Source organism: Trichechus manatus, unplaced genomic scaffold, assembly GCF_000243295.1.
Source record: "Trichechus manatus latirostris isolate Lorelei unplaced genomic scaffold, TriManLat1.0 scaffold00078, whole genome shotgun sequence".
NCBI lineage: Eukaryota > Metazoa > Chordata > Mammalia > Sirenia > Trichechidae > Trichechus > Trichechus manatus.
In genome coordinates, this window is record NW_004444014.1 from 12,832,122 (window position 1) to 12,859,573 (window position 27,452).

The 27,452-nt window shown below is 40.4% G+C and overlaps 1 protein-coding gene across 2 annotated transcripts in view; it reads left to right on the forward strand.

Moving 5' to 3' along the window:
- The window catches only part of LOC101347096 (zinc finger protein 24), a 71,417-nt gene that overhangs the window by 25,820 nt on the left and 18,145 nt on the right, over positions 1 to 27,452 (forward strand). Inside the window, exons 1-4 of one of the 2 annotated variants that reach the window (XM_012556811.2) lie at positions 3,716 to 3,813; positions 6,096 to 6,598; positions 7,166 to 7,313; positions 10,047 to 11,430. In XM_012556811.2, coding sequence (XP_012412265.1) covers positions 6,179 to 6,598; positions 7,166 to 7,313; positions 10,047 to 10,588 — 1,110 coding nt within the window. In that variant the 5' untranslated portion in view covers positions 3,716 to 3,813; positions 6,096 to 6,178 and the 3' untranslated portion in view covers positions 10,589 to 11,430. Of the gene's footprint in view, positions 1 to 3,715; positions 3,814 to 6,095; positions 6,599 to 7,165; positions 7,314 to 10,046; positions 11,431 to 27,452 lie in introns of those variants that run through there. The other variant, XM_023735448.1, reaches the window with a different exon arrangement.

The window sequence follows — 27,452 nt, forward strand, 5'->3', positions numbered from 1 at the left end:
AAACTTCAACAATTGTCTCTGTATTTTCTGTTATCCCCCCTGTTCTGGTATTCCAATCACTCATAGGTTATTCCTCTTGATATAATCCCACATAATTCTTAGGGTTTCTTCATTTTTTTAAATCCTTTTATCTGATTTTTCCTCAAATAAGTTGGTGTCAAGTGCTTTATCTTCAATCTCACGGACTTCCATTGCCTCAGTTCTGTTCCTATGACTTTCAATTGAGTTGTCTAATTCTGAGATTTTGTTGTTAATCTTCTGGATTTCTGATTGCTGTCTCTGTATGGATTCTTGCAGCCTGTTAAATTTGTCATTATGCTCTTATCTAATCTTTTAATTTCCTGTATTGCGTTGTTCTGTGTTTTGCTTAATTTCCTTCCTAATCTCTTGAAGAGTTCTGTATATTAATCTTTTGTATTCTGCCTCTGGTAATTCCAACAAATTTTCCTCCTCTGGAAAATTTCTAGGTTATTTTGGGAGCTTGCTGAAGCCATCATGGACTACCTCTTTCTGTGATTGGATATTGTTATCTGTGAGCCATCAGTAAGTTATATTTATTTATTTTATGTTTGCTTACTGTGTTCTAGTTCCTTGTTTTGTTTTGATATGCCCAAATAGGCTGCTCGCATGAGCTAGTTTGATTATCGGCACCTTTGAAGTGCTAATGTCCTATCACCAGGTGGTTAGATGTGTTACTAGGTATGTGAGCTCAGGAGTCTTCCCACTCCTCCTGTATGGATTCAGCTCAGGTGCCCAGGTAGATAGCCACTAAGTGTGTAGTTCAGGCTCTCACCTACAGTCCTAGACAGGCATGGGTGATTGGTGTAGGCACAGGCATCTGGCTGCAGCAGGGGGACACACTCTGAGCAAAGCAGGGGGCTGACGGCGGCCCCTGAGTGTCCAGGAGGAAGGCATGTCCCTGTTCCCTAGAGTGCGTAGTTGAGTGGGTTTTGCAGCTGGACTACGAGCACCCAGTGCTGTTGGCTGTAAGGACTAGGGGGCCCCTCTTATTCCTGGGCCCCTATTGCAGGTGGCTAGGTGGTGAGGGTGGAGTCACCAGTCCTCAGGCCCCTGATGTGGGTAGGTGAAGACCCTGCTTAATGGGCAGAGCAGTGTCAAATGTCACGGACCTGCCACTTCACAGCTGAAACAGTTGAAGTTAGACTTCAGGTATATGCAGTATTGTACTGCGGTAATGAGGGCCTACGCTGCTGAAATGGGTCCACACAAGTCTATGCAGGGGGAAAGGCACTCAAAGTCCATGGATCCCTTATGCCAGTGTGTAGGCAAAGGAGCTGTGCCTACCCTGAGTTCCTGGCTTAGGGGAGCCAGCAGTTTATTTTTTCCCATTTGTTAATTTTTTCACTCTCCCAGGCAGGGAGAATGGCTCAGCACGTGTAACAGATTCTACTTCCTGCCTAGGGGACTTGGCAATTGCTGAAGCCAGTCCGGTAGCCAGTGTAGAGCAGAGAGCAGGGAGGTAAATGGGCGAGAGGTTTTTCCCTAAGGGGGGTGCGTTTGAACCACGTGGTTAGGCCAGACGTAAGTACTTATCTTTCGCCAATCAAGGGCTGCTTCTCACTGGTTCTGGGTGGCTGAGTAGACGCTCTGCTACTGGACCTCTCCCAGTGTGGAATACGCCTCAGGAGCACCGCCGCTTGCCTGCCTCACCGCTCACCCATTAGCTGCTCAGGCCTGAAGGGCTCAGGCTCTCGCCGGGTCGGGTCTGGCAACTCCTCGCTGCTTCTGAACCATCTCTCCCTCCCCCATCACTCAGTCCAATTCCTCAACTTTGCCTTTGATGTTCAGGGCTCCTTGATTGTCATATATAATCGATTCACTTGTTTTTTCGGGTGTTTGTTGTAAGAGGGTCCACTGGAAGCGTCTGAGTACTCTGCCGTCTTGGCCCTGCCTCTGCAGCTAGTCTTTAGGAGACACAAATTGAAGATGTCAGACGATGACACTGCATTCTGCAAACTGGGAAGACCAGCCAAGCTGAGTGGTGGCAGTTAACTAAGTAGGAGAATGAGCAAGCTGGATTCTGAATTCCCCTGCAAAGAAGGAAGAGGCATCAGAGTTAGCAACCGTTATGAGGAGATTGAGGAGCCCTGCTGGCCCAACAGTTAACAGCTCAGCTGCTAACCCAAAGGTTGGCAATTCAAACCCACCCAGCTGCTCTGTGGGAGAAAGAACTGGTCATCTGTTCCGGTAAAGATTACAGCCTACAAAACCCTAAGAGGTAGTTCTAGTCTGACACAACTAAGCATGGGGAGATGGAGTTCTGGTCAGAGTGAAAAGCAGTGCTATACCATCAATTGCTCACTTGTTCACTCTTTCATGCATCCAGCAGAGGATGAGGGCGTTTTGCAGAGGGTACTTCCTGAATGAGGTGGAAAACTGAGGCCTGAGGATCTTGGAATATTCCTGGACGGCTGGACCTACACATCTAACAGGGACCTTAAACAATAACAGGGCTCCTTTTGTGTGGTTTCTGATGCTTGACATGTGACCTAGCAAAGGTACCAAGGTGGCCAGCCCAGAATTCTTTCATTTATTCGATAAATATTTACTGAGTTCTCTCTGTACACATCCTGGGACCAGGTCGGGGCACTCTGGTGAATAAGACATACAAGGTCCCTGCCCTATGGGACTTACAGACAAAACAAAACATAACAAACCAAGTAAATAAATAAATAAACAAATCACTTCTAAAAGTGCTATTAATGGTAGGTAGTAAGGCTGAGGAGCCCTGGTGGTGCAGTAGTTAAGAGCTCGGCTACAAGGTCAACAGTTCGAATTCACCAGCTTCCTGGAAACGCTATGGGGCAGTTCTACTCTGTCCTATAGGGTCGTTATGAGTTGGAATCAACTCAGTAACAATGGATTTGGTTTGGTTTGGTTTGGTTTAGTGAGGCTGAAGATTCTGGGCCACATGAGCCTAAGAGCTGAGGTCAAAGGGGGCAAGAAGGAGCAGACCACAGGAGTTTTTATGTCATATTTAAGGCAGTGGAGATCCACTGGAGGCCTTTACATAGGGAAATGAAATGGTCTGATTTGCCTTTGAAAATAATCACTTCGCAGCTGTTTTGTGGTATAAAATGCTGGAGCTCAGCCTGAAGTCAGAAGATGACACTGCATTCTGCAAATTCACTGTGACATCTTTGCCAAAGCTCTTAATCCGTCTTGTTTCCCTGGAAGATAAATTGGTCATAATACATTAAAGTTCTGTAGCATAGTGGGTAGGAACCAAAGGTTGGAATCATGCACTGGTTTCAAATCTTGCTTCCCACCTACTACTTACTTGTGCCTCAGTTATCTCACCTGTGAAATGGGTATAATAAAAGTATCTATGTCATATGGTTGTTATGAAAATTAAACGACTTAATACATACGTGTAAAGCACGGAGAGCAGTGCCTAGCACAATGTAGTAAGCCCTCATAAATATTACTTCTCTCAGAGGATTACTGTAAGAATCACATGAAATAAAGAATGTGAAAAGTCTTGTTGAACTGTAAAGACCATCTTAATGTCAGAGTTCTTTCTTTCCTTTTCTTTTCAGCTGTACACAGAACTCTGAGTTGTCCGCTGAGAGGCTCGTGGCCAAGTACTGTCTCAATGTGGTCATTGTCGTCGGGCCGCCCCTCCCCCTCCCGGAGCGCATCTCTATGGCAACGCGGGGCTTCGCCTCTCCCCGCCCCCTCGGGCCAGCAGACCGGAAGCAGTCCGTCCCGGAGGCTTCTGGGAAGGGCTTGTTGAGCGGCGTTTCTGCGTTTGCCGTGGACGGCGACGCTGCTGCGGTTCCCGAGTTGGAGGTTTGCACCTGAGCGGGGGAAGGGTGTATGAAAAAGACGCTGGGATCGACGCTGCGGGCTGCGTCAAAGGAGCGGGTGAAGGAACCGGGTGGGGACCTTCCTCATCTTCAAGGGAGGCATAGGGGACAGGCCGCGTCCTCCTCGCCCAGCAGCTGGGGGACGGGAGGGGAAGACAGAAGGCCTGCTCGGATCCTCGCCATCTGCAGCGCGTCGTCGCCCACCCCCTGTGTCCCCAGCGATACCCGCCTTCCCCCTCCCCCACCGATCGGTTTTGTTCTATTTCGAGGCCCTGGCGTGTCGCGGAGGGTTCTGGGACTCGTTTCGGGTGGAGGTTGGGGTGGGCGGGTCTGGCGCGAGGCCTGCCGGGACTTGTAGTCCCACCAGTCTGACGGAAGTGTCGCGGCTCTGACTGTCGTCGCAGGGTAGACTTTGGTCTTCAGGAATCGGACACTGTAAGTGACAGGAAGGGGGGCCGAAGGCCTTCGGGACGGGGTGGGGTTCGCAGTGTGCTTTGCAGAGATGAAGTGGGGTGGTCGCCTGGAACGAGGTTCCCTACCAGAAGCACTGTCAGGATCGCGGGCCTGCCCGCACAGGGTCCTCCAGGTACCCTGAGCACTGTGCAGTATGAGAACCAAAAGGAAGAGAATTTATTTTATCTAGAAATGCTTGAGCTATTAAATAAAAAAGAATGAATATGTTGGCTAAACCCAATTTATAAGGCTACCACACTCCAGAGTACTTAATTAAACCTGTATGTATTATTGTCTGACAAGGTCTCTTCTGATTCATCTTGATAGGGTTACAATGAATTTCTTGAAATTACTGATTTTCATTTTCTGGGCCTGAATACAAAGAGTAGCTACATGGCTCATTCCTTATTTGTGTTGTATACAGTGCCACGGGCATGACTGTGCAAATACTAAGGAAAGGCAGGAATAGCACAAGGTTCCCCTGAAGGTAGAAGCTGGGAAAACTGTGAGTCATCCAGTTGAAGGACAGGATTCTGGGCCACTGCAAAAACTTAGAAATTCTTTTCTTCGTAGAATTTGCAGTGCTTAGTGCATGTCATAAATTTAAGTGTATTTCTGGTATGCTTGGTGACAATGTTTGTATTGAATGGCATCTGGTATAACTTTTTTCAGTATTAGATCATCTGTTACTGAGCAAGTGAATATTTTTTCTTACATATTTTAAGTCCAGGAAGTTCTTAAACATTTAAAATTATTTTTTAACTTAAATTTTTTTCTTAAAGTTTTTTTAATAGATAAAAAGAAGTAGTCCCTACTTTTGAGTTGAACTAAATGTATCAAGGAACCCCAGTCCCTAATCGCAAATACATGGTTCTAGGGTCAAAGTGAGAGTCCCTGGGTGGCACAAACGTTCAAGCGTTCAACTGCTTGCCAAAGATTGGCAGTTTGAACTCACCCAGAGGTGCCTGAGAAGACAGACCCGGTGATCTGCTTCTGAAAAGTCACAGCTTTGGAAACCCTGTGAAGCACAGTTGTTCTTTGCACACATGGTGTTGCAAGTTGACGGCAACTAACAACAGGGTCAAATGTGAGGTCCCTGGGTGGTGCAAGTGGTTTGCGTTCAGCTACTAACCTTAAAGGTTGGTGGTTTGAACCAGTCCAGTGGCACTGCAGAAGAAATGCCTGATTATCTGCTTCTGTAAAGATTACAGCCAAGAAAACCCTATGGAGCAATTCTACTCTATGACACATCGCGTTGCCATGAGTCGGAATCAACTCAGTGGCAAAGAGAAAAAAAAGGGGGGTCAAATCCATTTAGAAAGCACAGACCTGGGTTAGTTATTACTTAGATTCTTTTTATTATTGAAATAGAGTTTGTTAATTTTGTAGATCAGTGATTGGCAAACTTTAGTTTTTTCAGGCCATGCAGTTTCTGTCACAGCTACTCTCTATATATGGTATGAAATGTGAACATATGAGTGTGGATGTGTTCCAATAAAACTTTATTTATTAACACAGAAATTTTAAGTTCATATCATTTTCATGTGTCATGGAATATTCTTTGATATTTTTCAACCATTTGAAAATGAGAAAACTGTTCTTAGCACCAGGGCTGTACGAAAGCTGGCAGGCCTTATTAGGCTGCTGTCTGTGGTTTGCCAACTTCTTGTGTAGATTATTGATTGGAATTTTTAATGCAGTAAGAAACATATCTTTTACTGCAGTACGCTGATCTTTCTTAACTAGCACTTGTCCAAATTCTTAACTGGTTATTTGGACATTTGTATAATTTATTTTTTTCTTGTACTTCAGGAGTGCCTGTGAAGAAAACAGGGATTTTCCCTGAGGCCTGTGTCCTGCCTTGATTGTCTTTTCTTGAAATATTGTAATTCAGGATGTCTGCACAGTCAGTAGAGGAAGATTCAATACTTATCATCCCAACTCCAGATGAAGAAGAAAAAATTCTGAGAGTAAAGTTAGAGGAGGATCCTGATGGTGAAGAGGGATCAAGTATCCCCTGGAACCATCTTCCTGACCCAGAGGTTTTCCGACAACGATTCAGGCAGTTTGGATACCAGGATTCACCTGGACCCCGTGAAGCTGTAAGCCAGCTCCGAGAACTTTGCCGTCTGTGGCTCAGACCAGAAACACACACAAAAGAACAAATCTTGGAGCTGGTAGTGCTGGAGCAGTTTGTAGCCATCCTACCCAAGGAACTACAGACTTGGGTTCGAGAGCATCATCCAGAGAACGGAGAGGAGGCAGTGACGGTGCTGGAGGATTTGGAGAGTGAGCTTGATGACCCTGGACAACCGGTGAGCCTGCTTGTGTCACTTTCCTGGGTCAGAAGTACTGGCATAGCAGTGGGCAAAGCTGCAGAATTATAAATTTCACTCAGCTAAGTTAGAATTATGTTTTTGCTTTCTCCCCCACTGTTCCCCATTATCTGAGCTTCTCTGCCATCTAGACCTCTGCAGTACAGGTAGTCCCTGACTTACGACATACTCGAGTTAGACAAACCTCACTTACAAACCTTTTTTTTTTTTTTGGTACATCTTATTGTCAGTAGTATGTACTACATACACTGTTCCAGTGTGTAATTTGCTTTTAATTTGTAAGTTTATATGTAATGTTTCCAGCCCCCAAAGACAAATAAAGATCGGATTTATAAAGATACTGATAGAAGGCAATAATGAAAATTAAAAAAAAAAAGAAGGTATTTGACTTACATCAGAACCGACTTAGGACTGAGTAGTTGAAATGGAACCCCATCGTAAGTTGGGGACTACCTGTATATATTTTGTATGATTTCTTTTCCGTGTGTTTAGTTCTGATTGTCATCAAAACTCCTTTTGAGCTGAACCAAATCCTGTTGTTTCCAGGTTTCTCTTCGTCGGCGGAAACGGGAAGTGCTAGTAGAGGAGATAGTATCTCAAGAAGAAGCTCAGGAATTACCAAATTCTGAGCTTGATGCTGTGGAGAACCAGCTCAAGTGGGCATCCTGGGAGCTCCATTCCCTAAGGCACTGTGGTGAGAACTGGAACTCCATGTGGGCTAGAACATGAAAGTGTGGGCCTTGGTCACTCAGGGCAGTCTGGTGTCTTTATCACTTTTGTTCAGAACTCTTTGCCTGTTCTCGCCATAGGGAGTGTCACTATTAGCCTGATTCCTTGCACATAGGCACACTGTAGGATCTTGATTCTTATAATAATTGATTGGCTGACCTCAGGTCTTTTATTCCCAGACATTAACATCATCAGTCTCCTCTTTCCTTTCAACTTCTTTCTTGAAGACTTGCCCATTTTAGGCTGGCATTTGCCTTACCCTGGGCCAGCATCTACATACAGACCAAGTCCTCTATTTTGCAGGCAATATTGCTTATTTGGAGCCCTGGTGGCACAATGGTTAAGTACTCAACTACTAACTGAAAGGTTGGCATTTCGAACTCACCTAGGGACGCTGCAGGAAAAAGACCTGCTTCCGTAAAGATTACAGCCAAGAAAACCCTATGGGACAGTGTCATATGGGGTCACTATGAGTTGGAATCAGCTGGTTGGCACCTAACAACATTGCTTTCTTGCCATCTGTTTTATATCCTTTTACTATCAATCTCCTGCCTAATCCTATTGGTACAATAAGCTTGGCTTCCCTACTCTTTTTGTCTGTTGGTTATAACTGAAGTCTTTCTAAATTTTTAGCTAGTTCTGTTTTTTTCTTCAACATTCTAAGAAGCATCTTCTGTAGAAATGATATTTTGGTAAAATTCTCCACTTTCTCAAAGTATTTATGCAAAAGTAAGCTTCCTAGCTATAACGTGCTTTAAGTGCAGAAGAAAATAAAAAGCTTATAGTTGTAATAATTTACGTAGACTAGTCTCTCCCAATATATTAAAATCAACACTATGAACTTACTTGTATACTTTAACACAACCTAGTATACTTTTAAAACTGCTGGGTTTATTTTTCAGATTCATATGAATTAAAATGGAATGCTGTTTTAGACTGTTTTGGGAATCATTCCTTGAGATGGTTGGAAATACCCTGATATGCCACAGTATGTGGCCTGGGCAGGTTTTTTTTCCACCTGAGTGGACAGTGTTAGTACTTCAGAACCTCTGGAGTGGGGCTGAATCCTGCAATTTTATGTGTTCCATGGGACAGTTTTCTGTACAGTAGTTTGAGAACCACTGTTCTTGATCTTTGGAGGTGGCATTTTCCTGAAAAGTTCTCACCTGCCTGAATTTTAGAATAATTTTCACTTATTTTTAAACAACCGTTATCTCAACACTCTAGTCTCTTCTACACTTGGGGGCTTCCACTTCTTTTTGTGTGATTTGTCCCCACTTTTATCTTCATACTCATTTTCCGTTCAAGTCTCTAGGCCTCACTAACCCCGTCTATTCTGTCTCTCTGGCTGATAAGATTTTATCTTTTTGTTAGTCATTTGTTACAGACTCGCTCATTTTTACCACTTTTTGAGTGCTGCTGCTTACCCTACATGAACTGCATGTCTTTTTAAGACGTGAAGTTTTAGTCTATTGAGACTTGCTCTTTTTTCTGCGTGTAGGGTGGGTGATGGTAACTCACATTGGTAATTTATGCCTTTCTTTCACTAGACACTTTTAACTGAGGCTTAGAAATATACAGCTTTTCCAAGTATCATGACAGATATCAAATAGGGCAAACTTCTTTTATTATTTAGGACCATATTGAAGTTTTAAATGTCATGTCCTGATTTTCACACAGGATGCCCTCAGGTTATCTTCAGCCCCATCTGGTCAGGACTCTCTTCCTATGCTCTGCTTTTGGTCTGGTCTTGGCTGTGACCTGCCTTGTCTTGCTCATTTCAGAAATAGTCACTTTTGACAGATAGCTTATTATTTATGCCTTTGTGTTTTGCTGTAGATTCTCCTTTACTCAAAGCAAAAGAACACTGTAATGATTTTCTAATGGCCATTTTTTTTTTTTTATTGTACTTCAGGTGAAGGCTTACAGAACAAATAGTTTCTCATGAAACAGTAGAACACATATTGTTCTATGACATTGGTTAACAACCCCATGACATGTCAACTCTCTCCCTTCTCGACCTTTTTTTTTTTTTTTGGTGAAAATATACATAGCCAGTGGTACACCATTTCAAATGATGTCACAGTTCAGTGACATCAGCTATGCTCTTCCAATTTGTGCTGCTATTCTCACTTTAGATGGAGGTTTACAGACTAAAATAGTTTCTCATTAAACAGTACACATGTTGCCCTCTGCCGGTGGTTTAACAACCTCACAGCACATCAACACTATCCTTACTCAACCTTGGGTTCCCTATCACCAGCTTTCCTGTCCCCTTCTGCCTTCTAGCCCTTGTCCCTGGACTGCTGTGCCTCATTAGTCCCATCTTCTTATAGAGTTTCATGCAGACTTAGCCATGTCACTTTGACTGTCTCCCTGACCAACTTAGAATCTATCATCTTTCTGCCCTTTGTTTTTTGACTGCCATTTATGGCCCATTCACGTATGTTCCCACTTTTATTCAGATACAACCTTTTAATCCTTCCTTATGTTATGTTCTGTTACGTTATTAGCCTAATAATCAGTCATTTCTTTTTTCTGTTCTGAGAGTAGACAACCTTAACACCACTTTACAGAGTGCTGTTTATAGATGTGTGCAAGGTATTCACTCTTAATTAATTAAAAAAAAAAAAAATCTGCAGGTTCTTTTTTCCTAGAATAAGAAGTGAGTGATATTTACTTTTTCTGTTTATTTCAGATGATGATGCTAGGACTGAAAATGGAGCACTAGCTCCAAAGCAGGAGATTCCTTCAGCAGTAGAATCTCATGATGTTGTTCCTGGCACTCTGAATATAGGTGTTCCTCAAATTTTTAAATATGGAGAAGCCTGTTTCCCCAAGGGCAGGTTTGAAAGAAAGAGAAATCCCTCTCGAAAGAAACAGCATATATGTGATGAATGTGGAAAACACTTCAGTCAGGGCTCAGCCCTTATTCTTCATCAAAGAATTCACAGTGGGGAGAAGCCCTACGGATGTGTTGAGTGCGGGAAAGCATTCAGCAGAAGTTCCATCCTTGTGCAACACCAGAGAGTCCATACTGGAGAAAAACCTTATAAATGTCTTGAATGCGGGAAAGCCTTTAGCCAGAATTCTGGGCTCATTAATCATCAGAGAATCCATACTGGGGAGAAACCTTATGAATGTGTTCAGTGTGGGAAATCGTATAGTCAAAGCTCAAATCTTTTTAGACATCAGAGAAGACACAATGCAGAAAAACTTCTGAATGTTGTGAAAGTTTAAGAAATTAAAAAAAAAAAAATTCAGCACTCAGGTCTTTTTCTTCAGAAATGAAGACAAAATTTAAAACGTGAAATGATACAGAATAGTTTTGTTTCCCTATTGACTGTCAGAAAATCCACTGGGAAATGTAGAAAATCGTCATCACCATTATTATTTTATCTTGAGAGAAATGGTATCATACCTGCCTAGAAACTGAAATTTGAAACTTAATTCAGGTGTTAATGCCGAAATCTTTGTGATATTTATACTTTATTATTTTTCCAAATAATGAACTACCTGATTCTTTGTCCTGTTCTTAGTTTCTCTTTTAGACAAAAAGTTATTTTTGTGTTGATCATTGAAATATTCTTTGCAAAGATGCATTCCCTTCTACTTTAAAAGGCAAGATAGGAGTTATAAAGTCTGAAAACTGAAACCGTCTTTTCAAAGTTTACCGTTTTGTTTCTTTTTACCCAGTTTGAATATGCATTTGAGAAAATCAGATAAAGGATGACTAATGCCTCACAGTAAAATGAGCCTTAAAATTTCAGCTAAGAGGTGATGGTGATAAAACATCAAAAAGTGAGTGGGACACTAAAGATTGAGGAAGATAATATACCTTGATCTAAAAATTGAAGCATATCAGGAATTTACCTGACTGCAGTTACCTTCCTGCAGGAAAACTCAAAAACAGCTCATCCTCTGTAATTTGGAGGCATCCTACTAATGAAAATAATGTTCTCCCATGCATCATTAAAAAGCAGACAGTCTGAACAACAGTTAAAACTGAAGGTAGAAATTATTAGAGAAGAATTTGTAGTAAATGGCAGTGTTGAAGGGCAAATATCAACATAAGGGTACTTGGTCTCTCTTGGCTTCTAGAAAACAAAAGACTTGAAGATACAATTCATTATTATTTTGCCTTCATTTTTGTTAAGGACAGACAATTCCATGACAAGTGGGCAACAAGTATCAGGTTTATTTGCTACTTTTATTCTTTGGTACAAAAGGGTTGAACAACAGGCTAAAAAAAAGAAATCTGTGTTTATTAAACACTTTTCTACCGACAAGGCACTGTGCTAGGTACTGTAATCCTACCATAAGTAGGTAGGTATTTTTTCCACTGTAAATCATTGGGGGTTTGGTTGATGAGTTAGCCTTTTTCCCCGTGTCTGACCAATCCTGGGGGAGGTCACCTCTGAGATTTCCAGAGCCATAGTTCTCTTACCAGGGTGTTGTATTTGGGGAGAGGAGGGGGTAACTCAGTTCAGAGAGCTAGCTAACTCTCCAGTATTTTTCAGAGCTGAAAAGTTCGGAAGTTTGCAAGTCTTAAGAAAACTAATTCTCCAGTAGCATTGAAGCTGTACCTATATGTTAAGTTGAATGGACTGTTCTGTTTAAAAAATAAACAGCTAGCTTATTAACAACTAGTTTGTTAACTATCAGAATTGACTGAACTTTTTTAAGTTTTCAGTCTTAACACATTTTTTTAGATGTATTAAGGTAATACGTTGTAGTAGTAGGATTATATACTCCTTGGCTGAGAATCCCAAGTGCTGTGGTTCTGCTATTTAGTGGAAAACTCTGGAAGTTAAAAATAGAGAATAAGAGAAAAAAGGCTTTTTTCTTTGTTTTTTTTTTTTTGAGTGGGCATCATTGTGTGGAAAATGACCCATGTTAATACAAATATTTCATAGTTTCAGAGATTTTGGTTCCATCTGGTGCTTGGATCAAATTCAAAAACAGAAGGTGAGATTTGCATGAGCCTGTTAAAAAGCATAGTAATAAATGCAAGGCCAGCTGCTGGAGAAGTGATGCAGAGTGGAGCATGTTTATAGATTTTCTAATAACAATTATAAGATGTGCTTTATAGATTAAGATTTATTGAAGTATAAATGTGTAGTAATGATATAATGTATTTTAAGTTATACAAAATGTAGGGACTTTTGTTTGGGTCTTTCTCTTTATGGGTGAGGAAACAAGTCAATGTCCAATAAAGCTATAAACTCCTCCGCTCTGAGATAAAACTGTCTTGAGTTGGTTGATTTATTTATAACTGGCTGCTCTCCAAGTAGGTTTTGAGGTGGTATATTTGGAATGCTTCTGCTGGGATAACAAGATTCTTATATCGGAGTAGGTGAGAAAGGAGCAGCCTCTAAGTGGCTAAAATGTCATACTTTTTTAGGTCTTTTATCTTTCCTGTATACAAAGGGGAGCCCTGGTGGCACAGTGGTTAGAAGTTCGGCTGCTAACCAAAAGGCAGGCAGTTGGAATCCACCAAGTACTCCTTGGAAACCCTTTGGGGCAGTTAGGCTCTGCCCTGTAGGGTCGCTATGAGTCAGAATCAACTTGACAGCAATGGGTTTATATACAAAGGAACTTTCCTATGGTAGTTTTGTCATAAATGCCAAAGATGTTTGGTAATGTGAGAGCTTAGAAGAAGAAATATCAGAATTGGCAAGTATGTTTTTGTCTTGCCAGCTCTGATACCTGTACATCGCTTAGAAAGGATTTGAGGCTAATGCAAGGCAGGCACTATGGGGAAAAGGGGCTGGACTAAAAAGCTGGGTCGTGGTACACAGAAAAAGGGGAGTGATTGTACACGTGCTGTGTCCTGGCCATCTCTGGTTAGGATAAGGCCCCACGAGACAAATTGATTTAAAATAACTATTCAGTGAGTAATGAGTTCATCCAGATGTTCATTTATATCCACAAAGATAATATAATTACCATTATTGGAGGTGCCCACCTCGTGATGAGGCAGTTGCCATTCAGTGGCATAACTAGGACATCTGGTTAGCAAATGACTAGCCATTGTGTTATGGCTTGCAGACTGCTGATAGCTGCTGAATAGCCACTGAACACCCACTAATTACTGCTGGTTTTTTTAAATTTTTTTTTTATTCCGGCTTTCTTAGAGGTTAAGCTCACATTCACACCCAGTTGACACTTGATCATTTAGCAATATGTCTATCATATTTATGTGAGTTGAAGGTAGGGTTACATGTATTGAAATAATCTGCATGCCAGGCATTGGGTTAGACACTATACATATCTCACTTAGATTTGTAGGTTAGGAAAGCAAGATTTGGAGATTGTGTGACTTGCATGTGGCCAATTAGAGCTAAAGCTCAAATCTAGTTCTGTGAACTCCAAGTGCAGATATTTTTTCACTATGCCATGAGTCGTGGCTGTTAAACTTGTTATTTTATCTTTTATAGTTAAGAAATGTGAAAGCCACTAAAGTTTGTTTGAATTTTCTACAGTACACAAATGTATAATGAAGTACACCTCCCTCTCTCAGTCTCACTCAGAGGTAATAGTTACTTGGTTTGTTATTTTTCTGGACTTAGGCATATATATGTTTAAGCAAGAATGTTTAAGTATATGACCCTTGGGCTTGCTGTGGCCAGGCACTGTTGTAAGTGCTTTACAATGGATTAACTCTTAATCCTCACAGCGACCATATGAGGTAGGTACTTTTGTCCCTCTTTTACATGCACTGCACTAAGACTTGCCCTTCCACTTTGATATAGACGTTCGTTTTCATGGCAGCATACTACTCCATTGCATGAATATAATGTAATTTGCATAACCCCTTATTGATGGGTAGTTAGGTTCTTTCCAATTTTTTATTACAGATAAAAGTGTCATAAACATCTGTACATACATTTTTGCTACCTTTATAGGTATTTCTGTAGGAGAAATAGAAATGGATTTATTGGGTCAGTAACATTTTGAGAAATGCAACCAAAACGTACAAATTTACAGCTCCATCAGTAGTAAGAGTGCTTGCTTGCCTACATTCAGCCAACCCTGCGTCCTTAAATTTTGCCAATCCAGTAGGTAAAATTTGTTTTAACTCTTCTTTGATGCTTAATGAGGAGGAACATCTTTTCATATGTGTATTGGTCATTTGCATTTCTTGGTCTGTGAATTGCTTTTATCTGTTTTTTAATTATGAAAGTATAAATGACTTTTTCATTGTAGAAAGTTAAATGACATATAAGAGCAAAGAGAGATCCTTTCCTCCAGCACTTCCAGTCACATTCCACATCCCAGTTTAGTATACATCCTGCTAGTCCCTTTTTCATATATTTCTGCAAGAATGTACATGTACATATAAACACTGTTTTTACATAAATAGGATCATGCTACATGTATTGTTCTGCATCTTGCTTTTTTGTCCCAAAAACATATCCTGAGATCTTTGAATTTCTTTAATAACTGCATAGGATTCAGTACTATGAAAATAAGATTAACTATTCCCTTTTTTTCTCTTGCTATTACAATGCTGAAATAAGCATATTATTCAGCTATATTTGTGCATGTGTGAATATTTCTTTAGAATGGAGTCCTAGATGGGAGATTGCTGGGTCAAAGGGTGTGTTTTCTGATAGACCAACTTTAGCCTTCCAGGTCGTAGTAACTGTATGGAAAGTGCTCATTTCCCCATATAGCCATACCTACACTTGATAGCTTTTATCTGATGGGCAAAAAAAAAAAAAAAAAAAAAAATTAATTTGCATTTCCCTCATTAGTGGTGGGGTTGAGGTTTATTGGCCATTTCCATTTTTACCCATAAATAGTTTGTTCATATCCTTTACCTACCTTTCTGTTGGGTTATGTGTGGACGTCTGTTGTTTTTGTTTCTTCAGCATCTCTTTCCTCGTCTTTTGGTAACAGAACCCTTATTGTGGGGAACCTGTTCCCTGTGGCTTAGGTGGTGTCATCCTCCTCCATACCCCACATAGGGTGAGCACGTGACCAGGCCTGGCCATTCTGAGTCCCACAGCTCCCTAGCCACAAGCATGTAACTCAAGCCAGGCAAATGAGAACCCTCAACAGAACTTCTGGAATTATTTGGAAAAAGGCTGTACTGAGATCCCAGGAACCAAGGACCATGTAAGCCTGTATTTGTACCATGTGGAGAGAGTCCATCTGAGAAGAAACTTGGAGGCTAGCAGAAATGGAAAGACAACTAAGTCCTGAAGTCATTTTTCTTGAGGCCCTAGATCCAGCTGTGCCTAAAGCCTGCCCTACCTCTGGACTTTAAAATTTGTGAGCCAATAAAGTCCCTTTCTTGTTTAAGGTAATTTGAATTGGGTTTCTGTCCTGATTAATATAGGTTATTTGTATTTTCCTACTGATTTGTAGAAAACCTTTGTAATTTTAAATTCTTTTATTTGCCTACTTTAGAATTATGCCTTATGCAGTATATAAGTTAATAAAATTAGCATGGCCTTCCATGATTTGGCCTCTGTCAACCTCTGCCATTTGTTATTTTACTCTCCCTTCCGTCCACCAGACACATAAACTTTACATTCCAACAATAACTGGGACCTACCACATGGTGTTACGTTTTTGTTTTTTCTTTTTAACCTTTTGTTTATTCAGTTCCTCAATTCAGAATTTTGTCTTCTCCCTTTGATGCCCTTGCCTTCTTGGGAAACTTGATTAATTCTTCAAAATTCAGCAAAGATATCACCACTGGGAGGTTTCCCTGACTCTCCCAGGAGGTTATCACTTCTGTCTATACGTGTTCTGTACTTTGTACGTGTTAATTTTTAGCAGATTTTACTGGCTTATCGAAGTGTGCCTGTCCAAAATCCATCCTTCAGGGCCTTCCACCAGCTTCCTCTTAATTAACTGCCGTCCTCCCCACTTCTTGCCCCTTGAATGTTGTATTCGTCTTCTTTAAAACACGACAGTGCCGTTATCTAGTCGTGTCCATGGTCTGCCATGTATCAGTGGGCTTCGTGTACTACTGCCCTGTCAATCTGGGTCTTTGGGTCCCCACAGGGCTCAGCACTTCGGGATGTCTGCGGATGAAAAGTGTTTCATACAATCGCCTCTGTAGTATCTCTCTTCCCATCCTCCTCCACATTCAGGAACGTGGGATTCTAAGCCTAGTGATTACAGTGCTGAGTCTGCCACACCCACCTCCAACAATTTCTCTCCGGGCATTCCCCTCAATCACCCTCTGTAACCCTTGGAGCCCGTCTCTATGACCTCCCTGCTCCCAACATGGTTCTCTGGGGCCTTAATATTATTCTCAGGCCAGCTGGATTTGAAGCAGCTCAGACCCAAGACCTGAGTGACTTCATCCTGTGGGGTATTCTAGGGCAGGAAATGGAGCAATGCTCAATGTCACCAGGCACTTCTGATAAATCAAATCTCCCAAGATACACTTTTCAAAGAATCCTTCAAACATTGAGCCAAGCGTTGAGCAAGCTTTTATCGTTCAACACATTAAATACCTACAATGGCCAGGGACTGTTCTGGGTTTGCATTCTATTGTTTGTGTGTGGTGGGGATGCAGGGGAGGGGTGAACAGCAGTAGAAAATGAGCAACAAATGAGAAACAGTAAAAAAAAAAAAAAAAAAAAATTAAAAAAAAAAAGATGAATGGTAAGGAGAAAATAAATCTGGAAAGAAAATACCAAGGAGGAAAGGTATTACAATTTAGAAAGTTCGGCCAGAGAAGGCTTCACTGAGAAAGTGAAATTTCAGCAAAGACATGAGACTGATGGAAGAATGTTCCAGGCAGGGGAACAGCAAGTGCAAAGAACCTGAGTTTGGGGCAATCTCTGGTTTGTTCAAGAAACATCAAGGAGGCCAGTGTGGCTGGAACAGAGTTAACGTAGGGGAAAGTAGTAGATGAGGTCAGAGAATTAAACAGGTGGAGGGCAGAGCCAGATCATGGGGTATCTGGTCAATTACTGGTAGAAATGATTCTTACTCTGAAAGAGATGGGAAACCATTAGCGGCTTGGAGACAAAGGAGTAACATGACAAGGTGCTGAGAATAGAGCTGAGCAAAATAGTTTGCATCTATTTTGTTTATTTGTATTTCTATACCTATTTTCTTTATGAAATTAACATAACAATGGGCAAAGTTTAGAAAATAAAAACGACCCAGAAAGTCACCCATGAGTCCGCAATTCTAATAACATCCCATCAACATTTTGATGTTCTGAATATACCTATATAGTAGATGTCTTGTATGCTTCTCCCCATGTACACCTAGCACATCATTGTAATAGAAATGTACATTTAGAAAACAAAACAACCTAAATGGTTTGTTAATCTTGTGTGCTGTTGAGTCAATTCCAACTCAAAGCGACCTTGTAGTTCAGAGAAGAACTGCCCCATGAGGTTTCCAAGGCTGTAAATCTTTATGGGAGCCAGGTCTTTTCTCCCATGGAACAGCTGGTGGGTTTGCACCGCTGACTTTCAGTTAACAGCTGAGCACTTAACCATTGTGCCATCAGGGCTTCTTGTTAATCTTATACTTTTCTTTTTTTCCCTCTTTGGATCAACTGTCTATGTTCTACCTAAGGCTAACCTCTCTACTGGATCCAAACTGTCCTCTCATACCTTCTCAAAGATGTGCTCCAATAATCCCCACCTCTCCCTTGCATCACTTTTTCCCTGCTTCTGGATTTTCTTCAATAAGCATACAAATACACTGTTTTTAACACACACACACACACACACAGACAAATCTTTGGGCCAAGATGGAGTATAGGGACCAGATCTAACTTCCTGCCTGAACAAATAAAATACTGGACAAAATATATCAAACGAAGGCAAAGAAGGACAGTGATTCCTGAGAGATGGGAAACAAATGATTGCCCCAGTTTGTTACTTGGAGAGAGTTTTCAGGTCACAGCACAGGAAGAGAGAGCCCAGGCAGTCTGCAGAGTCTCCCTGAGTTGACAAGTCGGGAATCCTGAGAGGCCAAGGTAGCTAGCTCTCACAGGGCAGAATGCCAAAGAGAAGAGAGCTGCATAGAAAGAACACTGGAGATCTGCAGTGGGTCCCTTTCAAGTATTCTGTTGGGTACTGATGAGTGCATGTGTGTAAGGAAACTATCTGAGGTTAGGGAAAGAACCACCCAAAAGGATGAGAGAAAAATTCCTAGAGCTCACAAGGACCAGGGATAGTACTAATTTCCATCAGTCAGAGGAAAACCTCAGTTCAGGACATCAGAGCAGCAGTTCTCAAAGAATTATCCAGTGCCAAACATCAATAGTGCTGAGGTTGAGAAACCCTGGGTTAGAGTACTGTGATGGTTAAGACTATGTGTCAACTTAGCTGGGCCATGATTCTCAGTATTTTGGCAGTCGTGTGATGTGGTCACTTCCCTGTTGAAATTTGATATGTGATCACCCCCATGATGGGATCTGCTGTGAGAAGCCAATTGGTTGCAGGGGAGTTTCCTTGGGTGTATGGCCTGGCAGGGTTTGGGGGCTTTTGCTTGTTCTATATCCTGCAGCTAGCTCTGTTCATCTGACCTCTGGTTCTTGGGACTTGAGCTAGCAGCTTACCTGCAGTCTTGCCTGCTGATGTTTGTATTCATCGATCTTCATAGCCTATGAGCAAGAACCCTGCTCCCCTGCAGGTATGTGAATCAGGAGAAGCCTCTATCCTGACCCACGGACTTGGGACATTACAGCCTCTACAACCTCATGAGCCATTTCCTTGATATAAACCTCTCTTTATTTATATGTTTTACTGGTTTTGCTTCTCTAGAGAACTCAGCCTAAGACAAGAACTAAGACAGGTCTTGCCTCATTAGTGGGGAAAAATGAACCCTAAACACTGCTCAGATCTTTCCTAAAAAAAACCAAAAAACAAAAAACTTAAAAGCAAGACCTTAGCGAATTGAACTGTGTCCAAGTAACTCAAACACATCCCAGAAGAAAGTTTAAGAATATATACATACATACATATATGTAATATCCAACAAGATACAATACACAATATCTGGCATCCAATCAATTCTTTTTTTCAAAAATATTTTATTGTGTTTTAGGTGAAAGTTTACACAACAAATTAGGTTCCTATGTAACAATTTTTATACAAATTGTTCTGTGACATTAGTTACAATTTTCACAATGTGTCAGCATTCTCATTATTTCCATTCTTTTTGTTCTGTTTCCATTGATCTAGCTTCCCTTCCCTTCCTTGCTTTCTCGTCTTTGCTTTCGGGTAAATGTTGACCATTTGGTCTCATATAGTTGACTGTTTAAGGGAGCACATTAGTCACGGGTGAATTGTTTATTTTATAAACCAATCTATTATTTGGCTGAAACGTGACCTACAGGAGTAGCGTCAGTGCCAAGTTCAAAGGGTTTCTTAGGGCAGTAGTCCCAGGGGTTCCTCTAGTTTCTATTGGTCCAGTAAGTCTGGCATTTTTTAGGAATTTGAATTTTGTTCTACATCTTTCTCCCATTCCATCTGGGAGAAGTTGACCCTGGTCAGAACGGTAGATAGTGGTAACCCAGCACCATCTAGTTCTTCTGGTCTCATGCTAGAAGAGGCCGTGGTGTCCCGATGACTAGTTTCTTTTTTGAGTCTTTGGCCTCCTTCATTCTCTTTTGCTCCAGGTGAGTGGAGACCAATAGTTGTATCTTAGATGGCTGATCGCATGCTTTTAAGACCCCGGACTCTACTAACCAACTAGGATGTAGAACATTATGAACTATGTTATGCTAATTGGCTGAGTTGTCCCATGAGACGATGGTCCTAAGCGTTTTAACCCAGTACACCAATTCCACGAGGTGTTTGGATATGTCTAGGAAGGCTCCATAACTGTGCCCCCTATGTGCTTTATTATATATATGAATATACATGCAGCACACACAAACATGTATATACATATGCATACAGTCAATTCTTAGTGGTGTCTTTTGATGAACAGAGGTTCTTAATTTTAATGTAGTCCAATTAATCTTTTTTATTTTTCCTTTATGGTTAGTGCTTTTTTTTCCTTTCAGGAAGTCTTTGTCAACCCTAATGTCATGCAGATGTTTTCCTCTAGACCTTATTGTTTTACTTTGTACATTTAGATCTACCATTCATCTGGTTTGACTCATGTGTATGGTGTGATGTGAGGGTCAAGATCTATTTTTTTTCACCATAGATATTCAATTGTCCCAATATCATTTATTGAAAACACCATCTTCCCTCCTCTGTGTTGTAATATCACCTTAGTCATAATAGATGACTGTGTAAGTGTAGCTCTGTTTCTGGACTCTCTTTTCTATTCCATTGGTCTAGTAGTCTATCTTGGGTCAAAGATATAAATGACTTATTGTTTCAATGTCACAATGTCTTAATTATTGTAGCTTTACAATAAGTCTTGATATCTGGTAATTTAAGTCTTTTCTTCAACATTGCGCTTTGCATTTCCATATACATTTTAGAAATAGCCTCTCACTTTCCACGTAAACAAAACAAAACAAATCCCTGCTGGGATTTTTATTGGGATTACACTCTATCTATAGATCAATTTGGGGATAGAATTGGCATTTTTGCTATATTGTGCCTATCCATCACCATGATATATGTCTCCATGTATTTCATCTTTTTTAATTTCTTACAATCTTTTGAAGATTTCAGTGAAGAGGTCTTGTATATCTTTCATTAGACTTACTCCAAAATATTTTATGTTTTTAATGGTATAATTTTAAAGTTTTATTTTCTAATGGTTTATTCTTAATGTATAACAGTTATAATTCTGTCTGTGCCTTTATATTTAAAGTGGACTTCTTGTAGACAATATGTAGTTTGGCTCTTTTTTTAATCCACTTTGATCGACTATGTACATTAATTGGTATATTTAGACTGTTCAAATTTAAAGTGATTATTGATACAGCTGGATTAATATCTACCCTGTTTGTAACTGTTTTCTGCTTATTGCCCCTGTTTTTTTTTTTCCTTTTTTTTTCCTTTGTTGTTGTCCACTCTTTTTTGCCTTCTCTGGTTTTAATTGAATCTTTTTTCTCTCCTCTCTTAGCATGATCAGTTACACATAAAAAATTTTTTTTTAGAGGTTGCTCTTGAGTTTGCCATGTACATTTACAACGAATCTAAGCCCACTTTCAAATAACAATATATTGCCTCTTGGGTAGTGCAGGTACCTTATAACCGGGTATATCTTCTTTACAGAAATGTCTATGCACATCCTCTCCTCCTTTTTTTTTAAATTGTGTTTTAGGTGAAAGTTTACAGCTTGAGTTAATTTCTCATTCAAAAATTTATACACATATTGTTTTGTAACATTAGTTGCAATCCCCACAATGTGACAGCACACTCCCCCTTCCAACCCAGGTTCCCTGTGTCCGCTTGACCAGTTCCTAACCCTTCCTGCCTTCTCATTCTGCTTTTGAACAGGATCTGCCCATTTGGTCTTGTATATCTGATTGAACTAAGAAGCACTTTCCTCATGTGTATTATTTTTTGTTTTATATTCCTGTCTAATCTTTGTTTGAAGAATGGGCTTCAGGAATGGTGTCAGTTCTGGGTTAACAGAGCATCTGGGGGGCCGTAGTTTCGGGGGTTCTTCCAGTCTCTGTCAGAGCATTAAGTCTGGTATTTTTACGTGAATCTGAATTCTGTTCTACATTTTTCTCCAGCCCTGTCCAGGACTCTCTGTTGTTTTCCCTGTCAGGGTGGTCATTGGTGGTAGCCAGGCACCATCTAGTTCTTATGGTCTCACGCTGGTGTAGTCTCTGTTCATTTGGTCCTTTAGTCCTTTGGGCTAGTATTTTCTTTGTGTCTTTGGTTTGCTTCATTCTCCTTTGTGCCGAGTGGGACGGGACCAATAGATGTATCTTAGATGGCTGCTTGCAAGCTTTTAAGACCCCAGATGCTACTCACCAAAATGGGATGTAGAACATTTTCTTTATGAACTATGTTATGCCAGTTGACCTAGATGTCCTCCAAAACTATAGTCCCTAGCACCCAGCCTCAGCTACTGTGTCCCTCAAAGTGTTTGGATGTTTCTAGGAAACTTCTTTCCTTTTGCTTTGGTCTCTCCTCATTTTTAAATAACGTTGTCTTTTATTGTTGAATTATAAGAGTTCTTTATATGTTTTGAATACTATATATTCAGATCTTTGGCATTAGTTGTTGGTACATAAATTTGAATAATAGTCATATTAACTGGTCTTCCTTGTAGGCATATGGATATTATTCTATCACTAACAGGGTTATACTTCAGGATAGATCTTGAAATGTTCTTTTTGACAACAAATACAATACTGTTCCTCTTCAATTTGCCATTCCAACATATTAGACCATATGATTGTCTGATTCAAAATAACCAATACCAATCCATTTCAGCTGAACTTCTGCAGTCTGAAATTTATCAAACATGCGATCAAGATGCATTGATAATTACTGGTGACTGGAATGCAAAAGTTGGAAACAAAGAAGAAGGATCAGTAGTTGGAAAATAAGGCCTCAATGATAGAAAAGTTGCTGGAGATTGCATGATAGAATTTTGCAAGATGTAAGACTTATTCTTTTGACGATGCATGTGATAGCATTCCCAGCACAGTAGAACATATGATTGTCTGATTCAAAATGGCTAATATCAGTCCATTTCAGCTCACTAATGCCTATGATATCGATATTTATGAGTTCCATTTCATTTTTGATGGCTTCCAATTTTCCTAGATTCATACTTCGTACATTCCACATTCCGATTATTAATGGATATTTGCAGCTGTTTCTTCTCATTTTGAGTCAAGCCACATCAGCAAACGAAGGCCCGGAAAGCTTGAGTCCATCCACCTCATTAAGGTCAACTCTACTTTGAGGAGGCAACTCTTCCCCAGTCATATTTTGAGTGCCTTCCAACCTGAGGGGCTCATCTTCCAGCACTAAGAAAAAAAGAACATTTCAAGATCTATCCTGAAGTACAATGCTGTCAGTGATAGGAAAATATCCATAAGCCTACAAGGAAGACCAGTTATTATGACTATTATTCAAATTTACAAAACAACCACTAAGGCCAAGGATGAAGAAACTGAGGATTATTACCAACTTCTGTAGTCTGAGATTGATCAAACATACAATCAAGATGCACTGATAACTACTGGTGATTGGAATGCAAAAGCTGAAAACAAAGAAGCAGCTTTGGTAGTTGGGAAATGTGGCTTAGTGATAGAAATGAAGCTGGAGACCTCATGATAGAATTTTGTAAGACCAATGACTTCTTCATTGCAAATACCTTTTTTCACCAACATAAACGATGACTATACACGTGGACCTTGCCAGATGAAATACATAGGAATCAAATTGACTACATCCGTGGAAACAGATGATGGAAAAGCTTGATATCATCAGTCAGAACAAGGCCAGGGGCTGACTGTGGAACAGATCACCAATTGATCCTATGCAAGTTCAAGTTGAAGTTGAAGAAAATTAGAACAAGTCCAGGAGAGCTGAAGTACGACCTCAAGTATATTCCACCTGAATTTAGAGACCATCTCAAGAACAGATTTGACAAATTGAACACTAATGACAGAAAACCAGATGAGTTGTGGAATGACATCAAGGACATCATACATGAAGAAAGCAAGGAGGTCATTAAAAAGACAGGAAAGAAAGAAAAGACCAAAATGGATGTCAGAAGACACTCTGAAACTTGCTCTTGAACGTTGAGTAGCTAAAGTGGATGGAAGAGATGATTAAGTAAAATTGCTGAACAGAGGATTTCAAAGGGCGGCTTGAGAAGACAAAAGAAAATATTATAATGAAATGTGCAAAGACCTGGAGTTAGAAATCCAAAAGGGATGAACACACTCAACATTTCTCAAGCTGAAAGAACTGAAGAAAAAATTCAAACCTCGAGCTGCAACATTGAAGGATTCTACAGGGAAAATATTAAATGACCCAGGCAGCATCAAAACAGGATGGAAGGAATACACAGAATCACTGTCCCAAAAAGAATTGGTGGATGTTCAACCATTTCAGGAGGTAGCATATGACAAATAACCAATGGTACAGAAGGAAGAAGTCTAAGCTGCACTGAAGGCATTGGTGGAAAACAAGGCTCCAAGAATTGACGGAATACTAATTGAGATGTTTCAACAAATGGATGCAGTGCTCGAAGTACTCACTAGTCTATGCCAAGAAATTTGGAAGACAGCTACCTGGCCAACCAATGGGAAGAGATCCATGTCTGTACCCATCCCAAAGAAAGGTGATCCAACAGAATGCAGAAATAAACAATATCATTAATATCACACTCAAGTAAAATTTTGCTGAAGATAATTCAAAAGTGGTTGCAGCAGTACATCAATAGGGAGCTGCCAGAAATTCAAGCTGGATTCAGAAGAGAATGTGGCACAAAGCTTATCAGAGGGATCATGGATAAAAGCTGAGAACACCAGAAAGATGTTTACCTATGTTTTATTGACTATGCAAAGACATTCGACTGTGTGGATCATAACAAATTATGAATAACATTGTGAAGAATAGGAATTCCAGAGCACCTAATTGTGCTCATGAGGAACCTACAGAAAGACCAGAGGCAGTCATTCGAACAGAACAAGGAGATACTGTGTGGTTTAAAATCAAGAAAGTTGTGCATCAGGGTTGGATCCTTTCACCATACTTATTCATTCTGTATGCTAAGCAAATAATCTGAGAAGGTGGACTATATGAAGAACAAGGCATCAGGATTGGAGGAAGACTCATTAACAACCTGTGATATGCAGATGACACAACCTTGCTTGCTGAAAGTGAAGAGGACTTGAAGTACTTACTGATGAAAATCAAAGACCACAGCCTTCGGTATGGATTACATCTCAACATAAAGAAAACAAAAGTCCTTACAACTGGCCCAATAAGCAACATTATGATAAATGGAGAAAATATTGAAATTGTCAAGGATTTCATTTTACTTGGATCCACAATCAGTGCCCATGGAAGCAGCAGTCAAGAAAACAAACAATATATTGCATTGGGCAAATCTGCCGCAAAAGACCTCTTTAGGGTATTCAAAAGCAAACATGTCACTTTGAGGACTATGGTGCGCCTGACCGAAGCCATGCTATTTTCAATCACCTCATAGGTATGGGAAAGTTGGACAAAGAATGAGGAAGACTGGAGAAGAATTGCTGCCTTTGAATTATGGTGTTGGTGAAGAATACTGAATATACCATGGACTGCCAGAGGAACGAACAAGTCTGTCTTGGAAAAAGTACAGCCAGAATGATCATTAGAAGCGAGGACAGTGAGACTTTGTCTCACGTACTTTGGACATGTTATCAGGAGGGACCAGTCCCTAGAGAAGGACACCATGCTTGTTAAAGTAGAGGGTCAGCGAAAAATAGAAAGACTTTCAATGAGATGGATTGACACAGTGGCTGCAACAATGGACTCAAACATAGGAAGGATTGTGAGGATGACACAGGTCCAGGCAGTGTTTCATTCTGTTGTACACAGAGTTGCTATGAATTAGAACAGACCTCGACGGCACCTAACAACAACATACATCATGTGTCCAATAACATAAATTTATACTTATTTTTATGCATTTGTCATTTTAAATCACGTAGGACATTACATGGTGAACCCAGGTGTGCAGAGTAGAATTGCTCCATAGGGTTTTTGGAAGCAAATCACCTGGTCTGTCTTCCAAGGTGCCTCTGGGTGAGATTGAACTGCTAACCTTTCGGCTAGTAGTTGACTGTGTAACCATTTGTGCTACTCAAGGAGTCCGAATCAACTCGACAGCAACTAACACTACCAACAACTGGACATAACTGCTATAATTATATACCAAAAATACCATAAAACCAGACCTTATATTTGCTTATGAAATTACCTTTACTGGAGATCTTTTTTGCTACGTACAGCTTCAAGTTACTGTCCTTTCATTTCTTTCCTAAGCATGCTCATAGCCCTGGCCAAGCTCACAGCCCTATCTATGTATGTGTGTGAACTTCTGGATTCTGGAATATCTCAGAGCTTTTCATTTCTTAATTCTTCTTTTTAAGTTTTTTGGTTAGCCTGCCAGCAGTGAGGTATTAAGCTCAATTCTCTGCACTTCCATTCCCTTCCCACTCTATATGTCAGTATTTGAATTTTTACAGTAAGAAGTGTTACTTCTGCAATTTATTTCTAAGATCTAGTAGTAATGTGGATTTGGAAAACTAGGGGAGTGAGAAGTCCAGGATGGCTACCAGGTATGTTATCTGGATGGCAAGGTGTTTAGTAGTGCACTTCATCAGGATAGGGAATTCAGAAAGAAGATATCATGGGGGTGTATGTAAATTCATGAATTTGAATTTGCCTGAAGGATGCTATGTAGAAATGTAGTAAGCAATTAGCTCCTAAAATTTATTCTCAGGAAAGATGGCTAAACTTCACATAGAGAGTTGGAAAGCATCCTATTTTTCTTCTTCACTTTTTAAATCTCCTGACAGACAATAACTGTACTTTTTTTTTTTTCTCTCTACTTACTTCTCAACCCATCATGTCAATGCCTTTTAGATCCGCTACTTTTGGACCGTGTGGTTGTATTTCCAGACTTCTAAAATAGTTTTCCTTTCTGCCCTGTCCTTCCCCTCTTTAATCTTTGACTTCTTAAAACAGAAAGATGATCATGCTATTCCCTGGTTCAAAGACCTTTATGGATTTCCATTACCTTGATAATAAAATGCAGAAATATGACATCTAGTCCAACCTACCTAATACTTTTCTGTTTACAGATGAGACTAAAGCCCAGAAAGTAAATTGCCAGCTTGTTTAGCATCACATTCCTTAAGTCTTTTCTCCTATCTCACTTCCATTTCCACTTTATTCTTACTCTTCTAAGTGTCAATCATTATTTTTATAACACATTATAACTTTCTGCAAGCTTCTTGAGTACAGGGACTCCCATTTTTTCCTTCAGTAGCACAAAGTACATACCTGGCATACAATATTTATTGAATAAATTAGTGACTAAGCACCATACCCCACATTATTTTACACTTCTTTGCTTCTGTGCCTTTGTTGACTATTTCCTCTCTGCCTTTATATCCCTGCTCCCATCCTTCAAAACTCAAATTTCAAGAGCTCCACAAAGCTCTCCCTTT